The sequence below is a fragment of the Antennarius striatus genome, chromosome 8 (assembly GCF_040054535.1).
Source record: "Antennarius striatus isolate MH-2024 chromosome 8, ASM4005453v1, whole genome shotgun sequence".
Lineage (NCBI taxonomy): Eukaryota > Metazoa > Chordata > Actinopteri > Lophiiformes > Antennariidae > Antennarius > Antennarius striatus.
In genome coordinates, this window is record NC_090783.1 from 10,853,297 (window position 1) to 10,880,000 (window position 26,704).

Consider the following 26,704-nt stretch of genomic DNA (forward strand, 5'->3'; position numbering starts at 1 on the left):
TAATGCAGTGGTAGGTCTCAAGCTCTGCAATAACACTGAAGGATGGAATATAAACATCTTGCTCTGACTCGTTGGTTACAATCTCTGGAACTTTATAGGGAACATGAGCTGGAAGTGAGATTAAACAGCTGCTGACGCACAACCCACCAGGCAGAGCTGACAAAGGATGGTGAAGTAAGACTGACTGGTTGGCTGCTGGAGAGGGGGTTCTAGCTGTGCCCTCGATCACCAAAGTGCGGCCGGCCAGAACTCGCACTGGGGCTTTGCTTAAGAGTCGAACCAATCCAACATTACCAGTGTCACGTTGCTGATGCGTCAGCTGCAGTGTCTTTTAATACAGCTCTGTAACCTTGAGTACTTGGCTGAAATGCTGAAGATTTATTACACATATATTGTTCGTACAGAGGCTCAAGCGTATTCATGCCAATAAGCACAGATGAAGAAGAGCCAGGACTGAACCACAAGGGCCAATGTAGAAATCTCAATGTCTCGACACAGAAAGGTTTTGGGAAAGTCACTGACAGATCAATATAGCCAAGATAGGGGACTGATTGGCCTGCCGCTCCCTCGATTTCCAACAGATCATGCAGTGAGTGGATTGGGTGATCATGAAGATAGTGATTGAAAAGTGAGGCGGGTACAGTAGTCACCTGTGACCCAGTATCCAACAGGCACCGACAGTTGTGACCTGTTATTTTAACTTCTGCTGTACAGCGAGAACCCACTAGGCCTCTGGGCAATTTGGCTGTTGCCCTAGGTTGAGAAAGCTGCAACTCTGCACACTGAACAGTTCTTTTTGACATGGCAGGACAGGATGGGTCTAGCACAGTTCCTGTTTGTCCCTCAACAGGAACTGAGTCTAGTTTAACTGATCAGATCTGGAAAATTGTCTTTGACATCTCTGTTTCCAAAAGCATGCGCTTCAGGTTGATTGGCCGGTCCCAAATTGACCATAGGAGTGAGTGTGTGTGTGAATGATTGTTTGTTTCTATGTGGCTCCGCGGTACACTGGCGTCGTGCCCGGGTTGTCCCCTGCCTCATGCCCTGAGACTGCCGGGATAGGCACCGGCTCCCCACGACCTGCGTTAGCGGATTAAGCAGGTTGGAAGATGAATGAATGAATGAATCTCTGTTTCTTGTCATTGAATAGTTTTCCTTTTGCACTAACCAAGGCAGAGTTAGGTGGATTGTTGCATTGAGGCTTGATATGGCCATCCTCACCGCAATGGAAGCAGAACCCAGGCTTTGGGTTTACAACAGCAGTATCAGCAGTCTTTGGTGTACTATGAGGTTTCGTAGCATGACCGAGTCTGGAAGCACAGGAACCATGTTGCACTTGAGACTGCATTGCAGTCAAGACAGATAGCTGTTGTTGAATGGCTGCCATTTGCTTAGTGAGTTGCTTAGTGAGTGTGGTCAACGTTGCACATATCCCCTTCTCCTCTTCCTCATATGCGAATTGAGCCTGGGAAGTGACTTTTTGTTTTGCAGTTCCTAAATGTTGTCTCATTCTGTGAATCTTTGCAGCTTCTCGATCTTCTTCAGTTCTGAGTAGCAACAGAAATTCAGCAAATGATGGTGGACTCAACTTTCTTTGTTTGAGCTGAAGTTCTGAAATTATTGTATTATCCCAGCAGCCTCTACAAAATTGATTCAGCAGATGCTTATTCACTTCACTTTCAGGGACCTCGCCTGCCCTCACAGCAAGATTTAACGCCACCAGTAACCGCTGCAGATAGTTAGGTGTTTTTTCTCCTGTATCCTGAAGAGTGTCCATAAATTTAGCGTATAACTCTTCCTCATCTTGCACTGTACCGTAGGCTGAGTCCAGCTGCTCGATGTAGATGTCAGCTGATAGATCAGGGCTTAGATGTTTCACAATGTCTGCAGCAGGGGGTAGTAAGCTGTCAAGGATGAGACGTGTCCGCTGAATTTCAGAGATGGCTGGGTCTCTCATAATCAAATCAGCCGAGAGCGCCAAGAGTCATAGTCAACCTCATGTTGTGGACGTGGCACTCGTCCAGAGAAAACACGGAGCCTGTGCGATGAACGTGTGTGCATAACAACATCCTCACTTTTTACAATGTGTTCCACCACATATCTCTGGACCTCAGGTGGATTTAGATCAGTAGCAGCAATGTTAATAGAAGAAGTTCGCTCATTTGGTCTTACAGTGGGCGTGGTCTTAGTATGGATTAGTGGCACTGAGGTGGTGGCCATTTTAGGTGGGTCTGGGGTTATCTGCTCTTCAGTTGTCTCCTCCATTTTAGCAGGATCGACAGGGTAACACTCTGCAATGGAGTCACTGATCTGGGCCATCATTTCCTGCAGCACCTCACCATAATCCTTACCAGAAAGTTTAGCCACCTGCTTAAGGTCAGCTAAATATGTCTTAGTCTTTGATCTTCATACCTTTGAAGAATAAACTTTTGATAGATTCTTAATATAACACTGGTTTCCAGAACTCATTGTAAAAGTATACGGTAGCAGTGGATCTAATAAAGGCAAAGCAGACCCTGACACATACCCTACTACCCACACCCCATGGAATTCAGACTCTGGAGAGTCAACAAAACTGCCCTGTTGATTGGTCTATATCGCTCTAAAAATTGCCCCACTTCCTCTTTATCATCTCTATTAACCCCATCTATTACCACAGCATTTGGTATTTTAATACAAAGCATGTCAAAAACCTCCATTTTGAAATAAATTAGTAAAGCTGAATATTTTTAAAGAGAAACAATAATATGAAGACCACTGTACCACTACCTCCTGGCTGGCTCGCCACTTATGTAGCAAGTTTCCCGGCTACATTATTTAATGATATTAGCGTTTGGACTAGTCAATCAGAAGACCGATTCGGCTCATGGAGGTAGTGGTGCAATGAACCACACAAACACAGTACTTTAAGTGCAAATAGTACGTTGTATTAATTTGTGAAAAACATATATATATACAGTGAACCCCAATATTTACGGTATAATCTGCAGAAGGAATAAAATAAACTAAAGTAAAATTAAGTGCCCATTTCAGATGCATCATGATAAAACCACACATAATATTTATCAACACACATTGATTGTCTAAAATAATCAGGTGACAAGATCCAAACCGTAATTTGTCCATTGGTAAATGCGTGTGTGTGAGTGTGTGTGGGTGTGTCCGGAGGTGATGTGGGGGACCGGCTTCCAGAGCCTCCTACCAGACCAGGTGAAGTTCTCTGCAACGGTTGTCTCTGTTCCGAATCAGAGTCCTAGCTCGCCATCGTTTAGTCGAGTCCTCACCGGCACTCCGACCAAATCCATAAAAATGTTCAATGTGACCGAATTATCGTTGGTTGTAGTTCGTATAACTCATCCAGTATTTTTCCGTTAGCCTGCTGCTAATCAGGTAAATCCATATGTCGGCTGCTCTCGGCACTTCCGGATCTCTCTTTCTTGCGGACACACACACACCAAAAACCCCGTCATCTGGCTTTTTATTGCGGATGACATCATTAGCCACCCGCAGACCAAAACTTCAGAGCCTGAAAAATGCTCTCTTGCAGTAGGCGGTTGTACTGCAGGCAGATCTTTAAAATTAGGGATCTGGAGGTATATTTGATGTTAACCAACAAAACTGAGAAGTGTTTTGCAAAGGTTTTGCGGTCCCTATCCAGTATTTAAAACTAGGTGTATTAATGCTGGTATGGTCTTAGTTAGAACAGATAATTTAAGCAACGCCTACCAAGTCAACAAATAAATTCAATAATTTTTCACAAGGACAGAAAATTGGTGCATCTAGATTTCTAACTGGTCAATAATGAGTGGGGTGTCCCAACATTTGAAAACAAATATTTGGATAAATATATCCACTAAAAAACTAGTCAGCATAGGGGGATGACTTTATTTGCTATACTTAAGTTTCTAGTTTTTCAGTGTGTGCATATCATTTGGAGTTTTGATTAATCAAAAGCTAACTTTGAAGTTCAGCATAAAAGCTTGATTGATAAAAGCAGTCATTCTGAGATGTCAGACCTGGGGAACAATTCTTGAATGTATTTGTTGAATTGGTTGGAGTTGCCTAAATTACCTTCTGTTTTAGATAACTAAGACCATACTGGCATTAATATACTTAGTTTAAATACTGGATAGTGGCTACAAAACCTTTACTAAAAGTTGTTACTGGACATGGAGTATTGGGAATTTGAAATTTCCTAGATTGCCAGTATAATTTCCTATTTTTACTTATTTTCCGTTTTGTTTATTGCAGTTCAAAGCACACTGTTTATATTTTATTTAACTTGAAGGATAATTGAAGTAATCAGAATAAGAATATATTGTTGTTATGTTGTTGATGCTGTTACAGAAAGCTTCTAGATTTTTTGAGCAATATTTGTTTATAAGACACAATTTGGCTTATATATTTGTATGTATTTGTTTTTATGGTGCACATTTCATTTGTTTTATGTGGCCTTGGTTTAAGATCTTCTTCTTCTTTTCCTTTCGGCTTTTCCTTCAGGGGTCGCCACAGCGAATCAATTTCCTCCGTCTAGCCCTGTCCTTTGAATCCTCTTCTCTCACACCAACTACCTTCATGCACATGTTAAAATAATAAAAGCCTGCAAACGTATCATTCCTTGTTCTGTTTACTTAATTTTCTCAGTGCAATCTGATTCCTGAGTTATTCTGATTAAAGTCTCAGTTTAGTAAGACTAACTTGACTTACTTAAGTTACTGACACTCAGAAAGATCAAGTTTATACAATTACGCCATTATACTATTCTTTTAGTTTCAATAAATGAAATAATTTAGTTGACAAGTTGATTTGAAGAAAACTTAACAATTAAATATTGAGTAAACTTAACTTCACACTGTTAGTTCTATGTACTTCCTTTTTAAGTGCAATCTGTTTCCTGGATTCTTTTAAGTAAATGGAACTTCTCACGTTTTAGAGTGCTCATGCAACATCCATAGACTAGGGATACATCAACTGTGGGTCTCATAGAGGCTTTTTCTCCCCCAGGGTCTTAGGCTGGTGGGTGTTAATCCGTATAGATCGTAAAGCCCTCAGTTGTGAATTTGGGCCAGACAAATAAAATTTTATTTTACTTTTTGACCATTGCACCCCTGCTGGTTATTGTTTACATATTACATTACATTCTTTATGTACTCTGCTGTGGTCTGTCTACACAAAAAACTAATATGAGAACATTTTGGGAAAGGTGATTGTAGGTTTCAACACTATGGAGCTTGGCTTGATGCTCTAACTAATCCCCTCGTTATCCACATCGACGAGAAAAATCCACAGGACTGCGCGTAAAGTTTAAACTGTTTACTTAAGCAAAACAAAAAAAAGGGTGATACAGAAAAATATTGAAATTGTGCATTAAGCATCCATCATAACCAAAACTTTAACCACGGGGTGGCTAGGTAGAGAGTTAGCGAGGTAAAAAGAGATAAAGAGAGAAAGGTCAAAAAACCGTGTGACTCCACTCTCACCTGCCCGACTGACTGAATGACTGACCTCACGGGAGCCTCAACCAAAGTAATTAAAGGTGCACAGCAACTTGAAAACACCAAACTTCCATATATGCTCCCATCCATTACAAATATTATATAAATGACATTTTTATCCATTTTAAACGATTAATTACAGTATCATTCAAATGAACTGGAAATACCCGTATAGGCCTTTTACTTCCTTCCTAATCAATTAACTTATATTGCTATGAATTTTACCTAACTCAAAACAGTATATTAAAATTTTAAAAAATTAAATTAAAATTAAAAAATGTATAATGTTACTGCAAAAAGTTGATCTTCTGAGATAAACACTGATATTTTCATGATACAAAATCAAACTTCCACTGATTAAATTTAAATTCAGAATCAAAAATTCCTCAGAAACCAACAAAAAACTGTGACCAACATTTATTTGCATAACATCAAATAATTGGGACATTTCACTCAAAACCATGTCAATTATATGATGGTGGAAAATCATCATTGTTTACATCTTATATTAACTATTAAACAATTGACCAGGATCCAGAGTACTTGACAATGGCTCCAAAGAATGCATGGCCTTGTTGACCCATTATAATATATTTAATCTTTAATTCAGCATCTACTGCATTTTGATGCACTCTGATTCTCTCATCCCACATCATTTCATGTTCCCTTTTCAAAACAGCAATCTACTCTTCATCAGTCTCAGAGAACACTAGATTGCCATCTGGTCTTTGTTGCTTTGTGCATGTTTAAAATAATTTTTTGAGAGTTGAGGACTGTAAGTGCAGTTAGGGCTATTTTTCAACACCCTCAGTAAGAGAGCTTGTGCTTTTCCATTTCATAGTTATATATAATTCAAGGTGTAAGGTCAGCTCTATGAATTTCCAACCTCAGATAGATGTTTTGATGAAGGAATTTTAGAGTGATTCCCCATAGTTGGAGAAAATGGCACCTGGCCAGTCTCCTAGTGAAAGAAATAATCCACTTTTCAGTGCCAACCTAATGACCCCGTTTTAGCAGAAGTTAAGTATGGATGAAACAAATACATCTGTGTTCATTAACCTTCATTTTCACTTCTGCAGCAACAGTCATATACAATGGCTCAAATCACAGAGTGAAATGCAGACAGATTCAAACGTTAACTTACATGCACAAGAAACATATCCATTTCCACTTGAGTTGCATTTACTGAAAAAGTTCAATTCTATTATTCATCCTTGAATAATAACTGAGTTTTTCAACACCCCGCCCCCCCCTTTCTCACCCTTTTTGGATATTTGGTTTCTTATAACTTGACACTCATAACTAACCGGTACATGAATATGAAAAACTTTTATCTGGTTCCATCTCTCCACCTATGTATTTGAATAAGCTCAGTTGAAAACCACACACTGTCACGCTTCTTAACTCCACCCACTACCTGTCAATCAAGCACCCAACCGATCACGGCGCCAAACCATTTACAATATGGCGTAAGGCATCAGGCTTTTTGTTGTGGTTTTGTTGTAGTTACGCCTTTCGTACACACGACAATGCAGATATCTGGGACGAAAACGCCAGCCTAAGTGAAGTTTTTTGAAAATGCCGGGTATGGACGCTGTAACCGAAAGTTTTTCTATCAGCGGGGGGGACTGGCGTCTCCCTGCAACAAAAAACCCTGGGACATCAGTTTGTGTGACCCATGTACACACAGAATGGAAGGAGTTAAAACCGACTATTTTCTGACGTATAATAGCTCCACGTCGAAGACGCATTGATAAACATACTCGATAGTTGAACAATATAGCTATTCATTTTTTTCATATGTTTGGTATGAAGTCTGATATTATTTTATCGTTGATTGTGCAGTGCCCCTCATGCAATCGCGCATCAACGATTGCGATTCCACCTCATCGCAGTGTTTTGGTCGGCAGTCACGTGATACTGTACGCGCATTCTATTGGCTGACGGCATCGGGAGTGCACCTGCTCCATCGGTCTCGGACTTTCGTGAGACAAAAAAGTGCTATAAAAAGTCGATATGAGTGTGGAAAAAGGTAATACAGATAGAAGGTGGTTTCATATCAGTATGAGGGGGGTTCATACACGTTTAAATTACCGCAAATAATAAGATAAATAGGTCGCGGTCTCAATCGCGGATTCCTCAATCACGTGTGGTTCCTGGAACACATTGACTGCAAAGAACGAGGGCGCACTGTATAAACAAATTTGGTCCAACTATAAGGAAACTCTTGCTCACAAACAGCAACCAAATGAATATGTGGGTGAATGGTGCATGACTGGTAAACTGGTAAACCTCCAAAAAAGCATTTGCATTTTAAAGATGAATAAAGTCCTTATGTTATTCATAAGGACTAAAAAAAAAAAAGCATTTCAGGGCTCAAAGTCAAAGCATTGATAATGTGTCCATCTGATCACTCTTCTTAGACATCTCAGGAATCAACAAAAGAGTGGGCAGACATGGGTCACCAGGTTGTAGGAACTGAGTTCTCTTTTGACCCAGGCTTCATATCTTCTTTCTTATTCTCCACTTCAACGGAAATTTGAATTTACTCTGCATTCAGATATTCCGAGGAACAGCAACTCATCCAGCGGGAATATATCCCACCCTCATCCCATTCATGTACTTTTTAATGAGGAGCTCAAGGACACCAGCTGGTTAGAGGATACAGGATGCAGTGAACAGTTCTAAACCTGCAGAAAAAAGTAATTATGAATATTGAATCTGAGCTGTTGTCAATACATTAAAGCCTTGTCTGTTAGTGATGTGTGGTATATTATATTCTTCATACTTGGCATACCCTATTTAATAAGGTACATACCAAAAACAAAATGAATAGCAAATAAAAACCAAGGTGGACCCCAAAAAAAACATTTGGCTTTTTGACAAAAGCTTACGTTTGTCCTTTTCTGTGAATCAGAACTTTGTCAGGTATTGCTGTTGTTGCTCTGGACTATTTGCCATGTCAAGTTTACTTGCATCTCCTTTACTTGTTCTGTGCAACACAGACTTCTGTGACTCTTCTCATATTTTGTACGTATTGGCTGGCAACAGGAAAAGATTTGTTAATATTGAACCAGTAACGGGGGGAGGGCTTAGGGGTGCGATACTATTTTTTTTTTAGTAATTATAACCAATTTAGAATTTAATTACTGATACAAAACAAACCAGAACCAAGACAGTCAGAGACTGTAACATCCCTCAAATTCAAAATTTTACCCTGACCTACTCAAGGCCTGAAATTAGTATTTTTGGGGGGTGGGAGGCTTTTTCCATGCAAAATACTGCCGCTGTCTTTGTCATTCTGCTCAACAGGTGGGGAACAATTACGGAAGACAGGAAATCAAAAGGCCTGGAAATCCCACCCCCACTTCTGCAGCTACACCACAATTTGGATTGTAAATTCTTTCTGGCCTATCTGCCACTCTATATTTCCTTTCCCATCCAACTGATCAAGGCAGTTGACTGACCTCCAGAGTCTGGGTCCTGCCCGGAGTTTCTTTTTTCCCAGCCACTGTCGCTTATGCTTGCACTCATGCTTTAATTTCATCTGTGCTGTATATCATGCATAAATGGTACATTTGACAATTAAGTTGACTATGACTGTGACTATGACTTTCAGGGTAGGTCAGGGTAAGTCGCGGGATGTTGCAGTCACTGAATTCAAAATTGTACCCTGACCTACTTTCATAGGTCAGGGTGAATCAAATTATAGGTAGATCAAAGAACTAGCTTTGATCTATGGTCTTAATCACACTGGTCTTCTCTCGTCTTTCTATCTTATCTGGTTCCTGAGTGTGAAAGAGTTTAAATTGACCTAGTTTTCTCAAGGTCAAGGTCATCATCTCATTTTCATCCCCTTTGCCGTCCGAGTAATGTGTTTTTTGTTTCATCTGTCTATCTGCAACGGTTGTGAAAATATTTGGTGGATGAACGGATGGACGGACAGACAGACAAACACAAACACTGACAATTACAATACATCACCGCTTTGCGGGATGTAATTACAATACATCCCCTTTGCAGAAAGTCAATACATGGTTCTATAATAGCCAACATATTAAATGAAAAGTTACCTCACTATTTTAAAAACATTCAGTCACTGCTTTTCTTCATTGCTTTGACTTGTTCTCATGAGAAGGCCTCTGAGAAGACTACATCTATCTCTCTTTGGTTCAAGACTTGCTTTCTAGCTACTGTATAGGTTACATTCAAAATAATATTATTTACTGTTCACAATTGGTACTTCTATTTTGACAACTTTGTTTTCTTTGCAGCATGCTTAATTTTGGGCTAACTGGATGAAATGCTGTAACCAAGAAGAAGAAATCTAGGATAAATATCTTGTATAAACCACATAGAAACCACAATAAATACAACCTTATGATATTTAACAGTGACTGATGAGTTGAATCTCTTCTGATGTGCATCACAATGTGCACATCAGTGCAACGAGTAGTGGATACAACTGAAAATCCATTATTTTAGAAGACTAAAAAAAGGGGGGGGGGCAGAAAACAGCACAGATTCCAGCTTTAAAAGGCTACTACATAATGTATTCAAATCAATCTGGGATGCTTTGAAGACTTGGATAACATCAGTACCAGCTGCATGGAGTAACTTTTCTATACAATATTCATATTTTCAAAAAAGTTCCCACTTTGTTTCGTTGTCCAGCATAAAGTGAAAATGCATTCCTGTCAAGCTCCACAAAGTGCTCCTAGTGATAAACCATTATTCCAGCTTGTCATCAGTAAAAGAGACTTTTGTTTTTCACCTCTTTCCATCAATTACCGGTATTATTGACTGTATTTGTTGATGACACAGTTTCTATTCTTTGTCCATCTGTCTGCAAGTCTCATGCAGCTGCATTATTGAACCCAGTTCTCTGGAAGAACATATATTTCTCACAAAACACAAACAAAAGGAACAAATGAAAAAAAAAAATTGACCTGCTCCTTTAAGAATGCATCCTTGTTGAATGTAACTCCTTGTGACACTAAGGGACGGAAACAAATAGAAAGAGCTCACTGTGGAGTGCTTGAAGTAATATGTTCTTATGGCTGGTGATGGTGAGTACTGGGATAGACAAACACATTTGTTCTGCTGTTTTACATCAAATTCCTTTTATCTCTAACTGAAAAAGTGTTCATGAAGTTCATGACTGTCCTACCTTATTGCCAAACTTGTGGATAACATGGGATTCTTTAGGAAAAGTAGCTTGTACTGAACAAAAATGAGCAATTCAGTCTAAAACATGTTCAGTTTCAACATTTGAGATTGGAATATTTGGTACCAGGTAACAATATTCTGTTCAACTAGCTACAAAATCCCAGTACTTTGCCCTTCATCCACTATCTCATCAAGAGAAAGCTTGATTATAAAAATGTTCAAATACTGTGTATAAAAACTAATAAAGCAAAGAATTTGGGCATTTAGTCTTTTTTTCAACAAATAAAAATCAACTGAAAACAGAACAGACTGCACATTGAATCAAAGCACTGTGGTTCTTCATGTCAAGTCACATTTAGTTCAGTTATTTTGATCATATTACAAAAAGCATGTAGACATCATTCGGTTCACATATTGTACTTCTGTGCAAGCTTTACTAAATATATAAAGGAGCAAAGTTAGCCGTAGCCACAAGTTAAGGCCTTCTATCAAGGAACCAGTCCATTTTCCAATCCCTGGACATACCAATCAAAAATATGATACACAACATTATTTCTGGCGCCTTTTGAAGCAGGACGTAATGAATGCTTAAAGAGTTTGATGGCAGTGAACTCTGTTTTGAGTTTTAACATGCCATCAATTATAATGTATGAACTTCTGTCTGAGAATGATGTAACCTTAAAAGACACATATTTTTATATAAATCCTGAAATTTTTTATTTTCTTGAAAAGGAGTTTGGCGTCACTAACAGAATTACATTAACCACATCTATTGTATTTTTTATAATTTTATATACTAGTCTGATCCCTGAAGGGAAATTAAGAGCACACTCTAGTAGTAACTTCTTCAATTATGTTGGTGTGTACATGGCCCCTGCAGCACACGCACACACATACAAAGGGGCCTGTAGGCACGCAATGGGAGGTACAGAGGTGGCCAGCTCCTTCCTGGTGCACCCAAAATGAAAAACTTGTACAGGGGGACAACGCCTTGCTTAATGGCACCTCGGAAATACTCCAGGGTAGAGCCGACACCTCCCACTGTCAGCTCATACTCCGGGTGGCTGGGTGGGAGCGGGAATTGACCGCTCTTCCTCCCACTCCACTGCTGAGCCATTGCTAACTTTAAATCTATCGGTTGTTGTCAGAAACCTGTTCTTTCTTTTGGTTATGTTTTTTTAAATGTCTTGTTTTGCTTGCTTTGTTGAATAGAAATGGGGGTGGAAATTTTCAGAGGTTCTTAAGGAAATCCAGCATCTCTTCATAATGTTTGCCTTTATCTTGATTGTGCAGTGGCTAGATTTAGCAGAAAAAACAAAGTTGGGTGTTATCCTTTGTTCTTTGTATGTTGGATAGATCAGAACACTCAGTGAAATCAGCATAGTGTGCATCTCGGTGAAGAGGATAAGAAGTGTAACCTAAGCAAGTAGGCACAGTGTGTGTGTGTGTGTGTGTGTGTGTGTGTGTGTGCGTGCGTGCGTGTGTGTGTGTGAGTGTGTTTGTGGGGGTATTTAAGTGTTTGTGATGATTACGAGAAGCATCTTCTTCTTTTCCTTTCAGCTTTTCCTTCAGGGGTTCCCACAGCAAATCGGTGGCTTTCATCTAACCCTGTCATCTGTCCTCTTCTCTCACACCAACTAACTTCATGTCTTCTTTCACTACATCCATAAACCTCCTCTTTGGTCTTTCCCAAGGCCTCCTGCCTGGCAGTTCAAAACTCAAAATCGTTCTACCAATATTCACTATCTCTCCTCTGGACATGTCCAAACCATCTCAGTCTGGCCTCTCTGACTTTATCTCCAAAACCTCTAACATGTGCTGTCCCTCTGATGCACTCATTCCTGATCCTATCCATCCTGGTCACTCCCAAAGAGAACCTCAGCATCTTCATCTCTGCTACCTCCAGCTCTGTCTCCTGTCTTTTCTTCAGTGACACTGCCTCCAGATCAAACAACATCGCTGGTCTCACCACAGTTTTGTACATCTTTCCTTCCATTTTAGCTGAATCTCTTCTATCACACATCACACCTGACACTTTTCTCCAACCGTACCATCCTGCCTGTACACGCATCTTCACCTCTTTCCTACACTCACCGTTGTTCTGGACTGTTGACCCTAAGTACTTAAAATCCTCCCCCTTCTTGATCTCTTCTCCCTGTAACCTCACTCTTCCACTTGGGTCCCTCTCATTCACACACATGTATTCTGTCTTACTGCGGCTAACCATCATTCCTGTCCTTTCCAGGACAAACCTCCACCTCTCTAGCTTCTCCTCCACCTGTTCCCTGCTCTCACTGCAGATCACAATGTCATCTGCAATCATCATAGTCCATGGAGATTCCTGTCTAACCTCGTCTGTCAGTCTATCTATCACCATAGCGAACAAGAAGGAGCTCAGAATTGATCTCTGATGCAGTCCCACCTCCACCTTGAACTCCTCTACAGCACACCTTACCACTGTCCTACAGTCCTCATACATGTCCTACACCGCTCTAACATATTTGTTTGCCTCTCCAGACTTCCTCATACAATACCATAGTTCCTCTCTGGAAGAGGTGGCTGTTGTGGACCAGGAAATAGCAAAGATAAGTTAGGATGAAGTGTCATAAGCTTTCTCCAGAACTACAAAAACACAATGCAGCTCCCACTGGCCTTCTCTGTACTTCTCTATCAACATCCTAAAAGCAAATACGGCATCTGTAGTACTCTTTTTTGGCAAGAAACCATACAGCTGCTCACAAATGCTCACTTCTGCCCTTAGTCTAGCTTCAACTACTCTTTCCCATAACTTCATTGTATGGCTCATCAGCTTAATTCCTCTCTAGTCGCCACAACTCTGCACATCTCGCTTGTTCTTAAAAATGGGCACCAGCACACTTCTCCTCCATTCCCCAGGCATCTTCTCACTATTCAAGATCCTGTTGAACAACCCAGTCAGAGACTCTACTGCCACCTCTCCTAGATACTTCCATACTTCCACAAGTATATAATCAGGACTGACAACCTTTCCCCTCTTCATCCTCTTCAATGCCCTCCTCACTTCATCCTAACTTATCTTTGCTATTTCCTGGTCCACAACAGCCACCTCTTCCAGTCTTTGCTCGCTCTCATTTTCCTCGTTCATCAACTCTTTAAAGTACTCCTTCCATCTTCCTACTACACTACTAGCACCTGTCAATAGACTTCCATCCCTATCCTGAATCACTCTAACCTGCTGCACATCCTTCTCATCTGTCTCTCTGTCTTGCCAACCTGTATAGATCACCTTTCCCCTCCCACTTCTAGGTATGCTCTGCATCACTTCATCAAAGTCCAACCAGGATTTCTCCTTCTCCTCCAGCTAACATCCTACCTGTGGAGCATACCCACTAACAACATTGAACATAACACCTTCGATTTCTAGCTTCAGACTCATTACTCTATCTGACACTCTTTTTACTTCCAGGACATTCCTAAAAAGCTCCTCCTTCAAGATAACTCCTACTCCATTTCTCTTCCTATCTACACCAGGATAGAACAACTTGAACCCTGCTCCTAAACTTCTAGCCTTGCTACCTTTCCACCTGGTCTCTTGGACACACAGTATGTCTACTTTCCTCCTCTGCATAATGTCAACCAACTCTCTACCTTTTAGTTCCGACATTCAACGTCCTTACTCTCAGTCCTATACCCTCGGCATTCCTCTTCTCCCTCTTCATACGAACACACTTTCCTCCTCTCCTTCTTCGGCCAACAGTAGTGCAATTTCCATCGGCACCCTGTAGGTGAATAGCATTAATGGTGGTTGTTGTTAACCAGGGCCTCGACCGATCCGGTATGGAAGTCATAGATTTGATTTGCATGTTTGATTTGGCAAAAGTTTTATGTCGGATGCCCTTCCTGACACAACCCTCTATTTATCTGGGCTTCGGACCGGCACAATAAGACACTGGCTTGTGCCTTCTTGCGGCTACATTGATGATAATAAGCAGCATATAGTTTTGAATACTTTACTGTACTGAATTCTTATGAATCCATACTATGCTGCTGACAGATTAATTTCAAGAGGCTTGAGAACAACACAAAGTCACTTCTCCTGTGCCCACTCCCTTGTCTTGTCACAAGAAAATGGATGGTTATCACCAACTACTGATGTAGCAAGTACGCTTCAGCATTTTTAACAGTTTTTGCGGATTTATCAGCACAAGGATAACAGGTTTTAGTATGAAAACAGTGCATTTTTGTAGGGCACAGGAATTCAGTGAAACCATTTTTCTGTTAGCATTCTTCAAGTCTGTTTCATGACAAACTATTGTAGTTCTATCACCATATTATTGGGGCAAAAAATAAGAATTAGATTGTCTAACAGACTATTATGAGAGTTAAGAATGTTTCCTCTCCTGTAAAAGGCCAATAAAGAGGAAGTATGTACATAAAATGATATTCTGATAAATCATGCCAGGATGAAAGCTTCCAAATTTGTAAACTGAACTTTATGGGCAAGTTTTTTAGACAACAGCAGTGAAAAAAATTAATGTGATGAACAAACATGGAACATTTATATTAGGTGACTGTGGTCTCTCTGCTGTCTAGATGGAAGTGTTTTTACCGCCAGAATTCATCGATCATCTCTACTGCTATCTTGAGTCCAGTTTTCAGAGGTACAGCGCACAATGTTGTTTGGTCGCAGTCTAAAATACTGCCACACTTGAGAGATTGAGGTTAAGAAATTTTTAACAGCAACACTTTGAACAGTGGAATCCTACTTTTGTCTTTGGGTATGCCTTTTGATTGAATGCAACTTTCTATCCATGACATCACTTATGTTTACATCTCACCCCCACTTCTGCATGGAGTATTGTTGGATTGTTTATTTTAATATCAAGCATCCAGCAGCAAAAGTTAGTGTCTCTCAATTAGCTACAACATTAAGACCTGTTATTATATTAAGATTAATATACTAAATAATAATGACTATAAATAATAATTAATATATTAATAAAAATAATTAATATATTAATATACTAGAAATATACTAAATATGTTTGAGAGATTTTTATGAACCCTGCTCTTCTTGTGATGTTCTAAATGTTACAGAATGATCCAAATTCAAAATGTATGCTCTCGTAATGAAATAATTTTAATACAAGTGTTGCATATTGACGATAATTTGGGGAGAAGCCTTTAAGGTGAATGCTCTGCCTTGGAAGTTTGCAGTCTCTGAACCTTATTATTTTTCAGTTATGCTGTATAATTTTCATCAGAATTCTTTTGGAACAAAAAATTCTTGGGACTCAGAAAGAAGCTGCCCACTGGAGATCTCCCATTAGAAATTACTAAAGTAAGTACTGCCTATTGGACTACTCACTGCTTGTTCTTGCAGCGTTGGTTCAACAAAAAGAGATACTCTTCTACTCCAAACCCTATGTATCTAGTGACTACAGCACCCAAGAGAATAGTTGTAGTGTGTATTTTATGTAATTTATTGAAGGGTTATCAGTTCCATAGATAGATAGATAGATCGATGGACGGACGGACGGATGGACGGACGGACGGGCAGACAGACAGACAGACAGACAGACAGACAGACACTTTATTAATCCCGGAGGAAAAAAGACCTTAGGGTCATTTGTAAATTTAGGTTTATGGCCTTGCAACAGCAACAATCATAACATTTTCTAACATAATAAAAACTTGAGAGTGGTTTTAAAATTCACAGAAATTGCTTGTGTTTTAAATACTGTAAGACCATGAAGGGCTAAACAAACCTGGATGGGTCTTCTTCCCTAGAAAAACTTCCTTTCACCTCAATGCTGTTCATCTTGTTCTCAAACATCCCATAACTCAGAGTCACCTGCAGAGGAGGAAAAAAACAATATAAGGTAATGCACATGTCCATACAATTGAATGTGTATGTTTATGTGTCAGCCACTACTTGGTGTGGTATGCTTTTCTGGCTGATCAGCAGCATGTTTTCCAGGTGGGAATGGAATAAAGGACAGTGGACCATCAAGAGACCCAGCCTTCTCTCCACAATGAAGCCCACTGTGCAGTCATCAGGGAGACGAATCTTCGCAGATGTCTGTTCGAACCGAGAGCCACTGAAATCCATACAAGATCCCACATACATATTAGTGCAGATTTACTTTTACAAATTACAGCTAACTAAAAAAACATTTTATTCGGCATATTTAAAGATGAATAATGGACTTGGATTTAAAATACAGAACTCATTATGTACAGTACCAATTCAAATTGCATGTGTATTTTTGTGTGTTTACAGGTTTTAAGAGAACACATCTCTAACCACAATAAAATTTTAATTAAGTTAGCATAATGAATGGAGACGTTTCACCAGTAAGCCATCTATCTACTTACTCCACTGTTTGATGCTGCTGCTAACAAAGTATCTCTACATGTGTTTTTGCTAATTCATTGCCTTCACCGTTTTGTTTTGGGTTTTTTTGTTTCTTTTTAATTTTGTTTATTTATTTTGTCTTCAGAATGCTCATTCTTGTCTCATGCAGTCAAAGCAAATACAGCACTATATAACACTGAGGACCTGCAAGTGAAACAAAAACTATAAAAATAATTAATCAGAAAAATCTTTTTTTGCATCCATTTTTCATAACTTGAAGACCCAAGATTCACTTTTTACAGGAAATGCTCATTCTTCTCAAAACTAAATGGGTGTCAAATTATTTTACTTTAATAGATATAATCCATCCATCTAACTGATGTAGCATGTCAGGATGCTGATTGAACCGTATGATTATTTCAGAAACATACACTAGGGTGGTCTTAATGAGAGGCCGCAGTACAACAGGTGTACATCACAAGGGAAGATGCAGTTGGCATGCTGACTGCAGGAATGTCAACCAGAGTTATTGCTGTGAAGTGAATTCTCATATAACATAAACTGCCTTCATCATGGTTCCCAATAATTTGGCTGTAAATCCAAACACAACACAAGTGCTGGCCCTTTGTAACAAACTAGTGCTCTTATGAAAATGACCTAAACCTGTATAGAATAAATCTGATGCAGTGAACATGGACCTTTCATGGAACAGTTTTAGTTCTGACTTCTTTTGGGGTTCATTTATATGAAGTTGCAGAGAGAGAAATACCAGTTTGGCTACTGTATGTTGCTGCTATGTACTTGCACATCCTAAAGGAATGCAGAATTGGAAGATGTCATCCAATTCTGCATTCCTTTATGTTAGCAATACACTTACCACACATGAGATTATCAGATTAATGTTAGTTGAGTTATGCAAAGTCCATATAGATAGACTGCTTTATTGATTTAGAATATTTGTATAGTTAAGACAGAACACCTTCTAATGACAAAAATATATGAAGTCTGACATTGACCTAACTGACATTTTTGGCTCATTACTTATTGTATGTACAGTGTATTATGGCTGAACTTTACTAAGAGCATAATAAATTTTAAGACTGATTCCATAGAGTGACAGCACTCAGTTGATTGAGAGAAATATAAATAGGAAGTGATTCATCACTTTGTAAGTTTATTAATCTTATTTTACATTGAAGTTATACTGCTGGTTAAGACAGAAATAAATAACTGTGATGGTTCACTGAAGCAATTTCAGAAAACTGTCATAAGGGATTCTGATACCAAACAGCAAACTTGCAAGAGGGCATTAATATCACACTATGTATTGTGTGACATTTAAGTGCACTTATTTTTTTTGTATATTTTGTTTTGCATTTGCTAGGTACTTCATTTTCATTCTCTTCAGGTTTGACATTTTATATCAGAAGTTATAAAAAGTTTTCAGGGACAAGGAATTAAAAGATTCTGCAATTAATGGTCTAATATGAATATCATTGAAACGCTAAATCCTAATTTCAGTGAGTTGATGGACCATGTGCCTACAATGCAAAGAAAGCAAAATAAAATCTGAACATTTGGTCTCTATGAAGATAAAATAGTTACATACTGTATATGTAGCAAGCACCAGCTCATAAATACCTTGCCCAAGGAGCCATCTTTTCTGCAAGCGGTCGACTCAGACAGAATCCTGCTCCTCCTGTAGCAAACCAAAACTGGACTTCCCTCTATAACCAAACACAAACATGTCATATGAACACATACCTGTTTAGAGAAATGATTGAATATAAACATGTGCATTATCCAATTTTTTTTTCCAAAAATGCTCAACAACAACAAAGAGAAACTGGGAGCATACACAATCTAAGTTGTAGTTTAACTCAATTACTGTACTAATATCACTTTGAAGCATGTGAACTTGCATGAGTGTGTATGCTCTCTCTTTTTGTTTCATGTGCAATAGTAAGTTATGAGGAAAAACTAAAATTGCACTTTGAGACTGACATTTGGCTATGTGTCGTATGTCATGGTTGTTTTCTGTTCTGATCATGTTTCTTTCTCAGCAGTGCTGGAGTGTGGCAGGAGGCAGGCCTGGCTCGTGGGCAGAGTCTGGTCTCCACACCTGAGTTTCATTAGGCTGATTATCCATGACCTATTTAGCAACCTTTCCCCTTTTGTTCAGGGCCAGAAGATTTTCAATGTCACGCACTCCGTGTCTCGCCACATTGCTGACCTCGTCAGCAATGTGGCGAGACGCGCATTCTCGCTGCAAGTTTTTGTATCCAGCGGTTCTTTTGTTTTTGGTCTTCTCCCTAAGTAAGGTGATTTTCTGTTGATACTTTGTTGGCTAGAGTTATGTCTTAGAAGATCATTTTCTGTTGTTACTTTGGTACGTTAGCCTTTCTCTAGAAAGTGATTTCCTGTTGCTACTTGTTAGTCAAGCATTTCCCTCAAAACTGATTTTCTGTTGTTGCTTCGTGCTTAATAAACTGTTTGCTCTTGTACTCTGCATCTGGGGTCCTGGCCTTGCTTTTGCCCCATGGCACCTAACATAAACTTCCGGTGAGAATGGACCCCGCAGACACAGAGCGTCTCAATCACGCGACCTCAACACAAGGAGAATTGATTGGCCAGCTCGAGACGACTCAATTGCGAGTAATGGAGCACCTGCAGCAACTCTCCACCAATGTGACGCAGCTAGGTACCCAGCTGGCAGCCATCAACGACCAGCTCTCGCCATCCAGCTCCTTGGGTCCATCGCCCCCCCAGCAGGCGGCAGCACCATCCCAGCTCCCAGACATCTTCTCTCAGAAGGCCATTCATTCCTAGCCCAGCTGGGTATTCTGGAGATTTAGGCACTTACACACAATTTCTTTTACAATGCAAATTTGTTTTTAACCAGCAGCCCACCATGTATGCTACCACCTAGTCAAAAATAGGTGGCAGCTTGGGCCTTAGCTATAACCGAGCAGGAATCAGAGTTACTCAGTGATTACAAAGCTTTGTACAGATGAGATGAAGTGTATTTTTGATCATCTGGTATGTGGTAGAGAGGCAGTAGGACAACTGTTAGACTTACAGCAGGGCAGTCAAACAGTTTCCCAGTATGCTGTTAACTTCCAGATTCTTACAGCCAGTAATGGGTAGGGGAACTCAGCGCTACAGACCATCTTTTAGAAGGGTTTAGCGGGGGAGATAAAGGATGAGCTAGCTGTAAGGGAGGACTGCACGTCCCTTAATGAGCTAGTTACATTAGCCACATGCACTGATAACAGGCTCAGGGAGAGATGGAGCGAAAAGATGGACCAAGCCCGACACTCCTCGTCCTCCTAACCTGCCAGGCCTCCCAGTATGAAGAACTCCGCCTCTGTCTCTTCTATCAATGCCCCCGAGCTCCAGCCCAGTCTTTTTCGGATGAGCTCATGCAGTTGGGGAGGGCTCGACTCACACTTGCTGAATGAAAGCGCCCCTTGAGGGACAAACTTTGCCTCATCAGTTGCCCCGAGTTGCCAAAAAGGCGGGGCTCACTGGTAGGAGGGGAAGTGCTAGTGAGTTGAATTTCTTCTTCTTCGACTTCCCAGATACGAGCATCAGGTAGGATTCATGACTCACCATGCTCTTTGCCTGTCCAGGTGCTAATAAAATCAAGGACAAATGACAATTTTATAGACATTGACTTTGTTAAAAATAACAGACTTTCACTGACTCCGCTGTCCTCTTCCAAGAAGGTTGTGGTAATTGATGGAAGACTCTTGGAAGAGGTGACACACCACACCACGCCCCTTAACTTGACTGTCTCAAGTAATCACCAGGAAATCATTGGGTTTTATGTAATATCTTCCCCACTCGCATCAGTGATTTCAGGAATCCCATGGTTAAAACTGCACAACCCTCACATTGATTGGTCCACAGGAACGATCAGGAACTGGAATAACCATTGCCATGCTCATTGTCTGACCAAACCTCAGAAATTATTCATTTGAGTAATGTCCCCAGTGAGTAACTTGATTTAAAAGAGGTTTCCAGTAAGAACTTGGCGTGCTCTCTCCTGCCGCATAGGCCATATGAAATGGTATAGACTTACTTCCCGGGACTCCATTTCCAACCCGCAGGCTTTACAACCTGTCTAAGCCCAAACCAGAAGCGATGGAGACATATATCAATGAATCTTTGGCTGCAGGGCTCATAAGACCTTCCTCATCTCCAGTGGGCGCAGGGTATTTCTTTGTGGAAAACAAAGATAAAACCCTGATTCCTTGCATTGACTACACTGGCCTCAATGTCATCAACATTAAGAAGAAATACCCCCTGCCCCTGCTTGGCCTCAATGCTATCAACATTGAGAACAAGTACCTCCTGCCCCTGCTCGACTCTGCATTCAGCCCCCTCTACAACGCAACGGTGTTCTCGAAACTGGACTTATGACACGCACTACCACCTGGTTAGGATCTGTGAGGGAGATGAATGGAAGACTGCTTTTAATACCCTTTGGGTCACTTTGATTGCATGGTTATGCCTTTTGGACTCACAAACGCAACAGGAGTTTTACAGTATATGATAAATGATGTTCTCAAAGACTTACTAAATAAGACCGTGTTTATTTACTTGGACGATATACCTATTTTTTCTCAGTCACAGAAGGAGCACGTAGACCATGTGAGGGATGTTTTCAGGAGGTTGTTGGAAAATAAGCTGTTTGTAAAGGCATATGTGAGTTTAATGTTTCCTCGCTTAAGTTCCTGGGCTACGTGGTGGAACGAAGACAACTCAGGGCCGATCCAGCCAAAATGGAGGCGGTCAGGGACTGGCCAATTCCCACTATTTGAAAGGAGGTACAACGTTTTCTTGGGTTTGCTAATTTTTTATAGATGATTAATTTGTGATTACAGCAGCATTGCAGCTCCCCTTACATGTTTAAGAGCCACCAACATTCACTTTTCATGGTCCACTGAAGCTCAATAGGCTTTTGACAAGTTGAAGGATTGTTTTTGTAAAGACCACTGTCCTCATTCACCCAGATCCCGAGTAGCAGTTTGTGGATCTGATTCAGCAGTGTGAGCCGGGCTCTCTCAGTGCCTACCTGCGGACCAGAAGCTGCACCTTTGCACCTACTTCTCTCACCGCTTTTCTCCTCTTCTTTCTTTTTCTTCTTTTCCTTTTGGCTTTTCCCTTCAGGGGTCGCCACAGCGAATCAATTCCCTCCATCTAACCCTGTCTTCTGCATCCTCTTTTCTCACACCAACTACCTTCATGTCCTCTTTCACTACATCCATAAACCTCCTCTTTGGTCTTCCCCAAGGCCTCCTGTCTGGCAGTTCAAAACTCAAAATCGTTCTACCAATATATTCACTATCCTCTGGACATGTCCAAACCATCTCAGTCTGGCCTCTCTGACTTTATCGCCAAAACCTCTAACATGTGCTGTCCCTCTGATTTACTCATTCCTGATCCTATCCTTCCTGGTCACTCCCAAAGAGAACCTCAGGATCTTCATCTCTGCTACATCCAGCTCTGCCTCCTGTCTTTTCTTCAGTGACACTGTCTCTAGACCAAACAACATTGCTGGTCTCACCACAGTTTTTTACACCTTTCCTTTCATTTTAGTTGAAAATCTTCTATCACACATCACACCTGACACTTTCCTCCACCCGTTCCATCCTGTCTGTACACTCTTCTTCACCTCTTTCACACACTCTGGACAGTTGACCCTAAGTAATTAAAATCCTCCACCTTCTTGATCTCTTCTCCCTGTAACCACACTCTTCCACTTGGGTTTCTGACGCTTCATGAGTGGCGGCATTGGCTGCAGGGAGCAGCTAAGCTTTTCATTGTCTGGGCTGACCATAAAAATCTTTCGAACCGCTGCTCTGCCAAACAACTGAACTCCCGCCAGGCTCACGTGGCTGGCATTTTGACTTCACCTTCATCTACCGCCCCGGGTCATCGAACCTGAGCCCGACGCCTTCTCTTCTCTTGCCAGTTTGCCCCGGGGGGGGGGGGGGTGTGACACAGGGACAATCCTCCCTCCCACGTGTGTGGTAGGCGCTGTTTGGTGGCAGGTGGAACAGGACGTGCTCGACGCATATATATATATATATATATATATATATATATATATATATATATATATACATATATTGTCATTAATGTTCTAGCTATTCCAAGAAAAACACGTTTGATTAGGATCCACAAATACAGTATATAACAGAGAAAGTGGAGGTAGTGTGTGTAGCTCATGATCTCATATCATGGCACTGCTTCCCAAAGGAAAGGTGACATACCTGTCCAGTTGGTTGTATTACTCACTTGTTATGCTTATGTGGTGCATATCTACTAGTCAGCGAGATTATGTGTTTTGAAAGTAAAATAAATAATGTTAAATATTGAATCATAGCTCTTAGCTGGAGATACAATTTAGGCAGTGCACTTTTTTTTTCAAATTTCAAACGAGTTATTTTGCCACAAAGAAGGGTGAGAATTTTCAGTTTTTGCATGTCTTAAAACCCAAATTTATCTTGCTGCTTATTTCAGCGTTGCCCACCTCACCTTTTGTGAACGCAGTACTCAGAAGGATGCAACTCTTAGTTTAAGAAGATACAGAGTATGGGTTAAGAAAAAATGTGGTATGGTACCGTTTCATTGCCATCCAGTAGTTCATGAGCAGTGATGGGTTTGTCCAGACTAGCTTTACCCACATAGATATCACTGTCTTGTGGGAAGGTAGAGAGCAAGAGGAGGAGAGCCTCTGGGTTCAAGTAGTTATCATCGTCCACATGACAAAACCACCTGAAGATCCACAGAGAGAAGAACAGAACACATATGACTGTAAATGTAACACTGCTCCAGGTTCTGTGCTACTCTCTACTTCTCTCACTTTTGTATCCAGACAGATAGTAGATTGGACTACTTACTTTATTGCTTGTTGGGGTTTTTTCATGTACATAATTACTAATAACTCCAAATGACTAAAAGATTGCATGGATTACAAAACGTGATGCATTAAATCAACATTGACATTTTTTGCAATTAATATCTAGAATGCCTTTGTTGTGGTTGTGGATGAATTAGTCTCACAAGATATTTCTAACATCCATACTCACTTCTCACAAGCTTGTGACTGAATTTATGGACACTCTCGTAAATTTTAAATTGACAGTTGAACAGTCATACTCAGCCAAATTTTGTGGTCACGGACCATACAATATTCAGATTAGGGATATCTGAGTGTCTAACCAAAAAGCATTTTTTAATGATTTTAACCCACTTACTCTTCTAAAAATATCCATTCACTACTGTGTTTTTATTTATTTGCATGCTTCTTCTCAGTCAAATCAATTAACACAATGTTTTATTTCACTGCTACTCAGATGACACGCGGATTTCTCCTGAGACCATTTGACCAAAGAAAGCTAGACGCTGCAACAGATTGTTTAAGTGACACTAACTATTGGCAGAAAACACAAAATCATATTGTTCAGCCTCCTCACTTCCAAAAATGTCCCATTGGTCTTGGTCATTTTCACAAATTGTTACATGCTGTACTTACGCCTGATCTCTTCATCCTGCACTCGTTATTGATTAAGTTCACATTAGTGGTAAAATGCCTAACTGCAATGCCAAACCACCCAGCACTACACATATAAAAAATAACTTGAATTGCTATTCACCAAAAAAGATGATGTCAACAAAGCAAAAAAACAAAAACAAAAAACTACAGCTGTAACCGTTCAACATCCCAGTGGTGACTATTAAAATTTTGTAATCTAATTCGGATCTTTAAGTGCACAATAGGCAAGTTGGATGATACTGTATCTTACTTCTTATCTGAAGCCATGAAGTGGTCATACTCAGCAGACATCTTGCACGACAAAGCCTGCTGGCTATGATCTGACTGGCAGCTTGTTACCACCACTTTATGGCCTGGACAGAGAGAGAGAGAGGGTCTGATTTATACAGCTGCATTTTCCCCAGTGTTTCATTATTTATGTTCTTATAAGTATTAATTATAATGTGGCCGAATAAATAACTGAAAAAAACATCTTTACTTCAAAGTTGAAAGTTGAAACATTTTGTCCTCATGAACTTGTAAGCCTGTTAAGACCCACATATTGCTCAATATTTCAGCACAATTTCTAGTACTAAACAGACAGAAAAGTGGCCCTGACTGTGAAAAGATAGACAGAATGCTTTGTGCAAATCTGAAACTAAATATTCATTTGGTGTGCCAGCTAGATTAAGGTTGCCACTTACCAACTGAAGGTAACTCCACATCCTCCACATCTGTAAAAATGAATGTCTGTAAAAAAAATTAATAAAATAAAAAGGGATTAAACAAATTACCTTATATTGTACACTGCAAGAGCAATTTTGTTGAAATGAAATTGAAATTGCTGATTTGGAATTTTGAATGAAAAAACAAATGTTGCTAATTTTCTGTAATTAAAAATATGAAAAATGAAATAAAAAGGAAATTATATACAGTGTAGAAAGGTAACTATCCAAAAAAAAGTATCATTGCACTCAGATGAAGAAAGAGCTCACATGTACGTGAGAGATCCCTTAGTTAAAGGGTGATCTTATGGGGTCTATCTTGACAAAGCATGCATTCATTTGGTGCTCTAAATTGAAATTAATAAAATTATTGATTGTTTAAATGCATTCTGCTTCCAGTAAGCTCTTTTAACCATTTGCTGAAATTACCCTTTCCATCTCAAACTACACTGAAATAAATCTACATTTTTGGGGGGGGTTTCCATCTCTCATCTCTTTCCATCTCATCCTCAGTTTCTTTGTCTGTCTTTCCCATGTTCTACTTTTTTCTTTTATTGACACTTTCTATTAAAAACTGAAAGAAAACTCTGACATGAATGGTATGCAGAATTGTTAATTTCCTCTCTCTTGTTCCTATTGATTTCTCTTATTTACCCCATCTCAATGTGTCTGCCTGTCTCTCCCTCCCTTTTGGGGTGTGTGTAATCTATACTGTATGTTTGTTTCCTAGCATGGCTGTCTGCACAGCTCATCCTCTCATTCCTCTCATAACCTCCTCTTCCTCTGCTCACTTAAAAGCTCAAATCTTTTAGCTTTTGCACTTATTCATTTCATTCACCACTCATTGTTTCTTTAGTTCATCTTAGGGTTAACACGTCTGACTACTGGTTTGGTGGTACTTTTGATGGTTTTTACTGTGATTGCTAAGTTTCACTCCACTCCGCCTGCCTGAGTAGTCTGTTTGCTGCCTGTCTGCCACAATCAGCCTGCCCGCCTCTTGCTTACCCGTTACAGGCAAAAAGACCTTCAGCTACACACCATTTCAGCTTATTTAATAAAACCCTGTTGAGCCTTCTTCCCATGTCTGATTCCTGCAATATGGGTCCATACACTGATAAATCTAACAAAGTGAGGGACTTTACAATAAATTAAAAAAAAGAAGAAGGAATTAAAAACCTGAAAGAAATAAATTGTTTCAGCATGGATAAGAGGAAGAAATTATTTTTTTGTTACTATGATTAGCACAGAGAAATGAAGGTAATGATAGTCACGACTGAACAGATTGTACAGTTGTGTTCAAAATAATACCAGTCTGCTTAAAAAATAGAGTAAAGCCCAAAATCCTTATAATAGTTTTTATTTCCATGCATTGGGAACACTGCACATTATATTCTAAATCAAAACATGAAGAAAAAAGCAGAAATTCTTTAAT

The 26,704-nt window shown here is 39.9% G+C and overlaps 1 protein-coding gene across 6 annotated transcripts in view; it reads right to left on the reverse strand.

Moving 5' to 3' along the window:
- Positions 1–5,298: 5,298 nt before the first annotated feature.
- The window catches only part of mfng (MFNG O-fucosylpeptide 3-beta-N-acetylglucosaminyltransferase), a 28,586-nt gene continuing 7,180 nt past the window's right edge, over positions 5,299–26,704 (reverse strand). Inside the window, exons 2-9 of one of the 6 annotated variants that reach the window (XR_011036879.1) lie at positions 25,252–25,297; positions 24,819–24,921; positions 23,634–23,787; positions 18,643–18,728; positions 16,579–16,744; positions 16,412–16,497; positions 8,390–8,536; positions 5,299–8,185 (exon numbers count right to left, since the gene is read on the reverse strand). Coding sequence is in view for 4 of the 6 variants with exons in the window: in XM_068320996.1 (XP_068177097.1) it covers positions 14,359–14,422; positions 16,412–16,497; positions 16,579–16,744; positions 18,643–18,728; positions 23,634–23,787; positions 24,819–24,921; positions 25,252–25,297 (705 nt within the window). In the remaining 2 variants the exon portion in view is untranslated. Of the gene's footprint in view, positions 14,423–16,411; positions 16,498–16,578; positions 16,745–18,642; positions 18,729–23,633; positions 23,788–24,818; positions 24,922–25,251; positions 25,298–26,704 lie in introns of all 6 variants that reach the window. The other 5 variants (XR_011036878.1, XM_068320996.1, XM_068320998.1 and 2 more) reach the window with 5 other exon arrangements.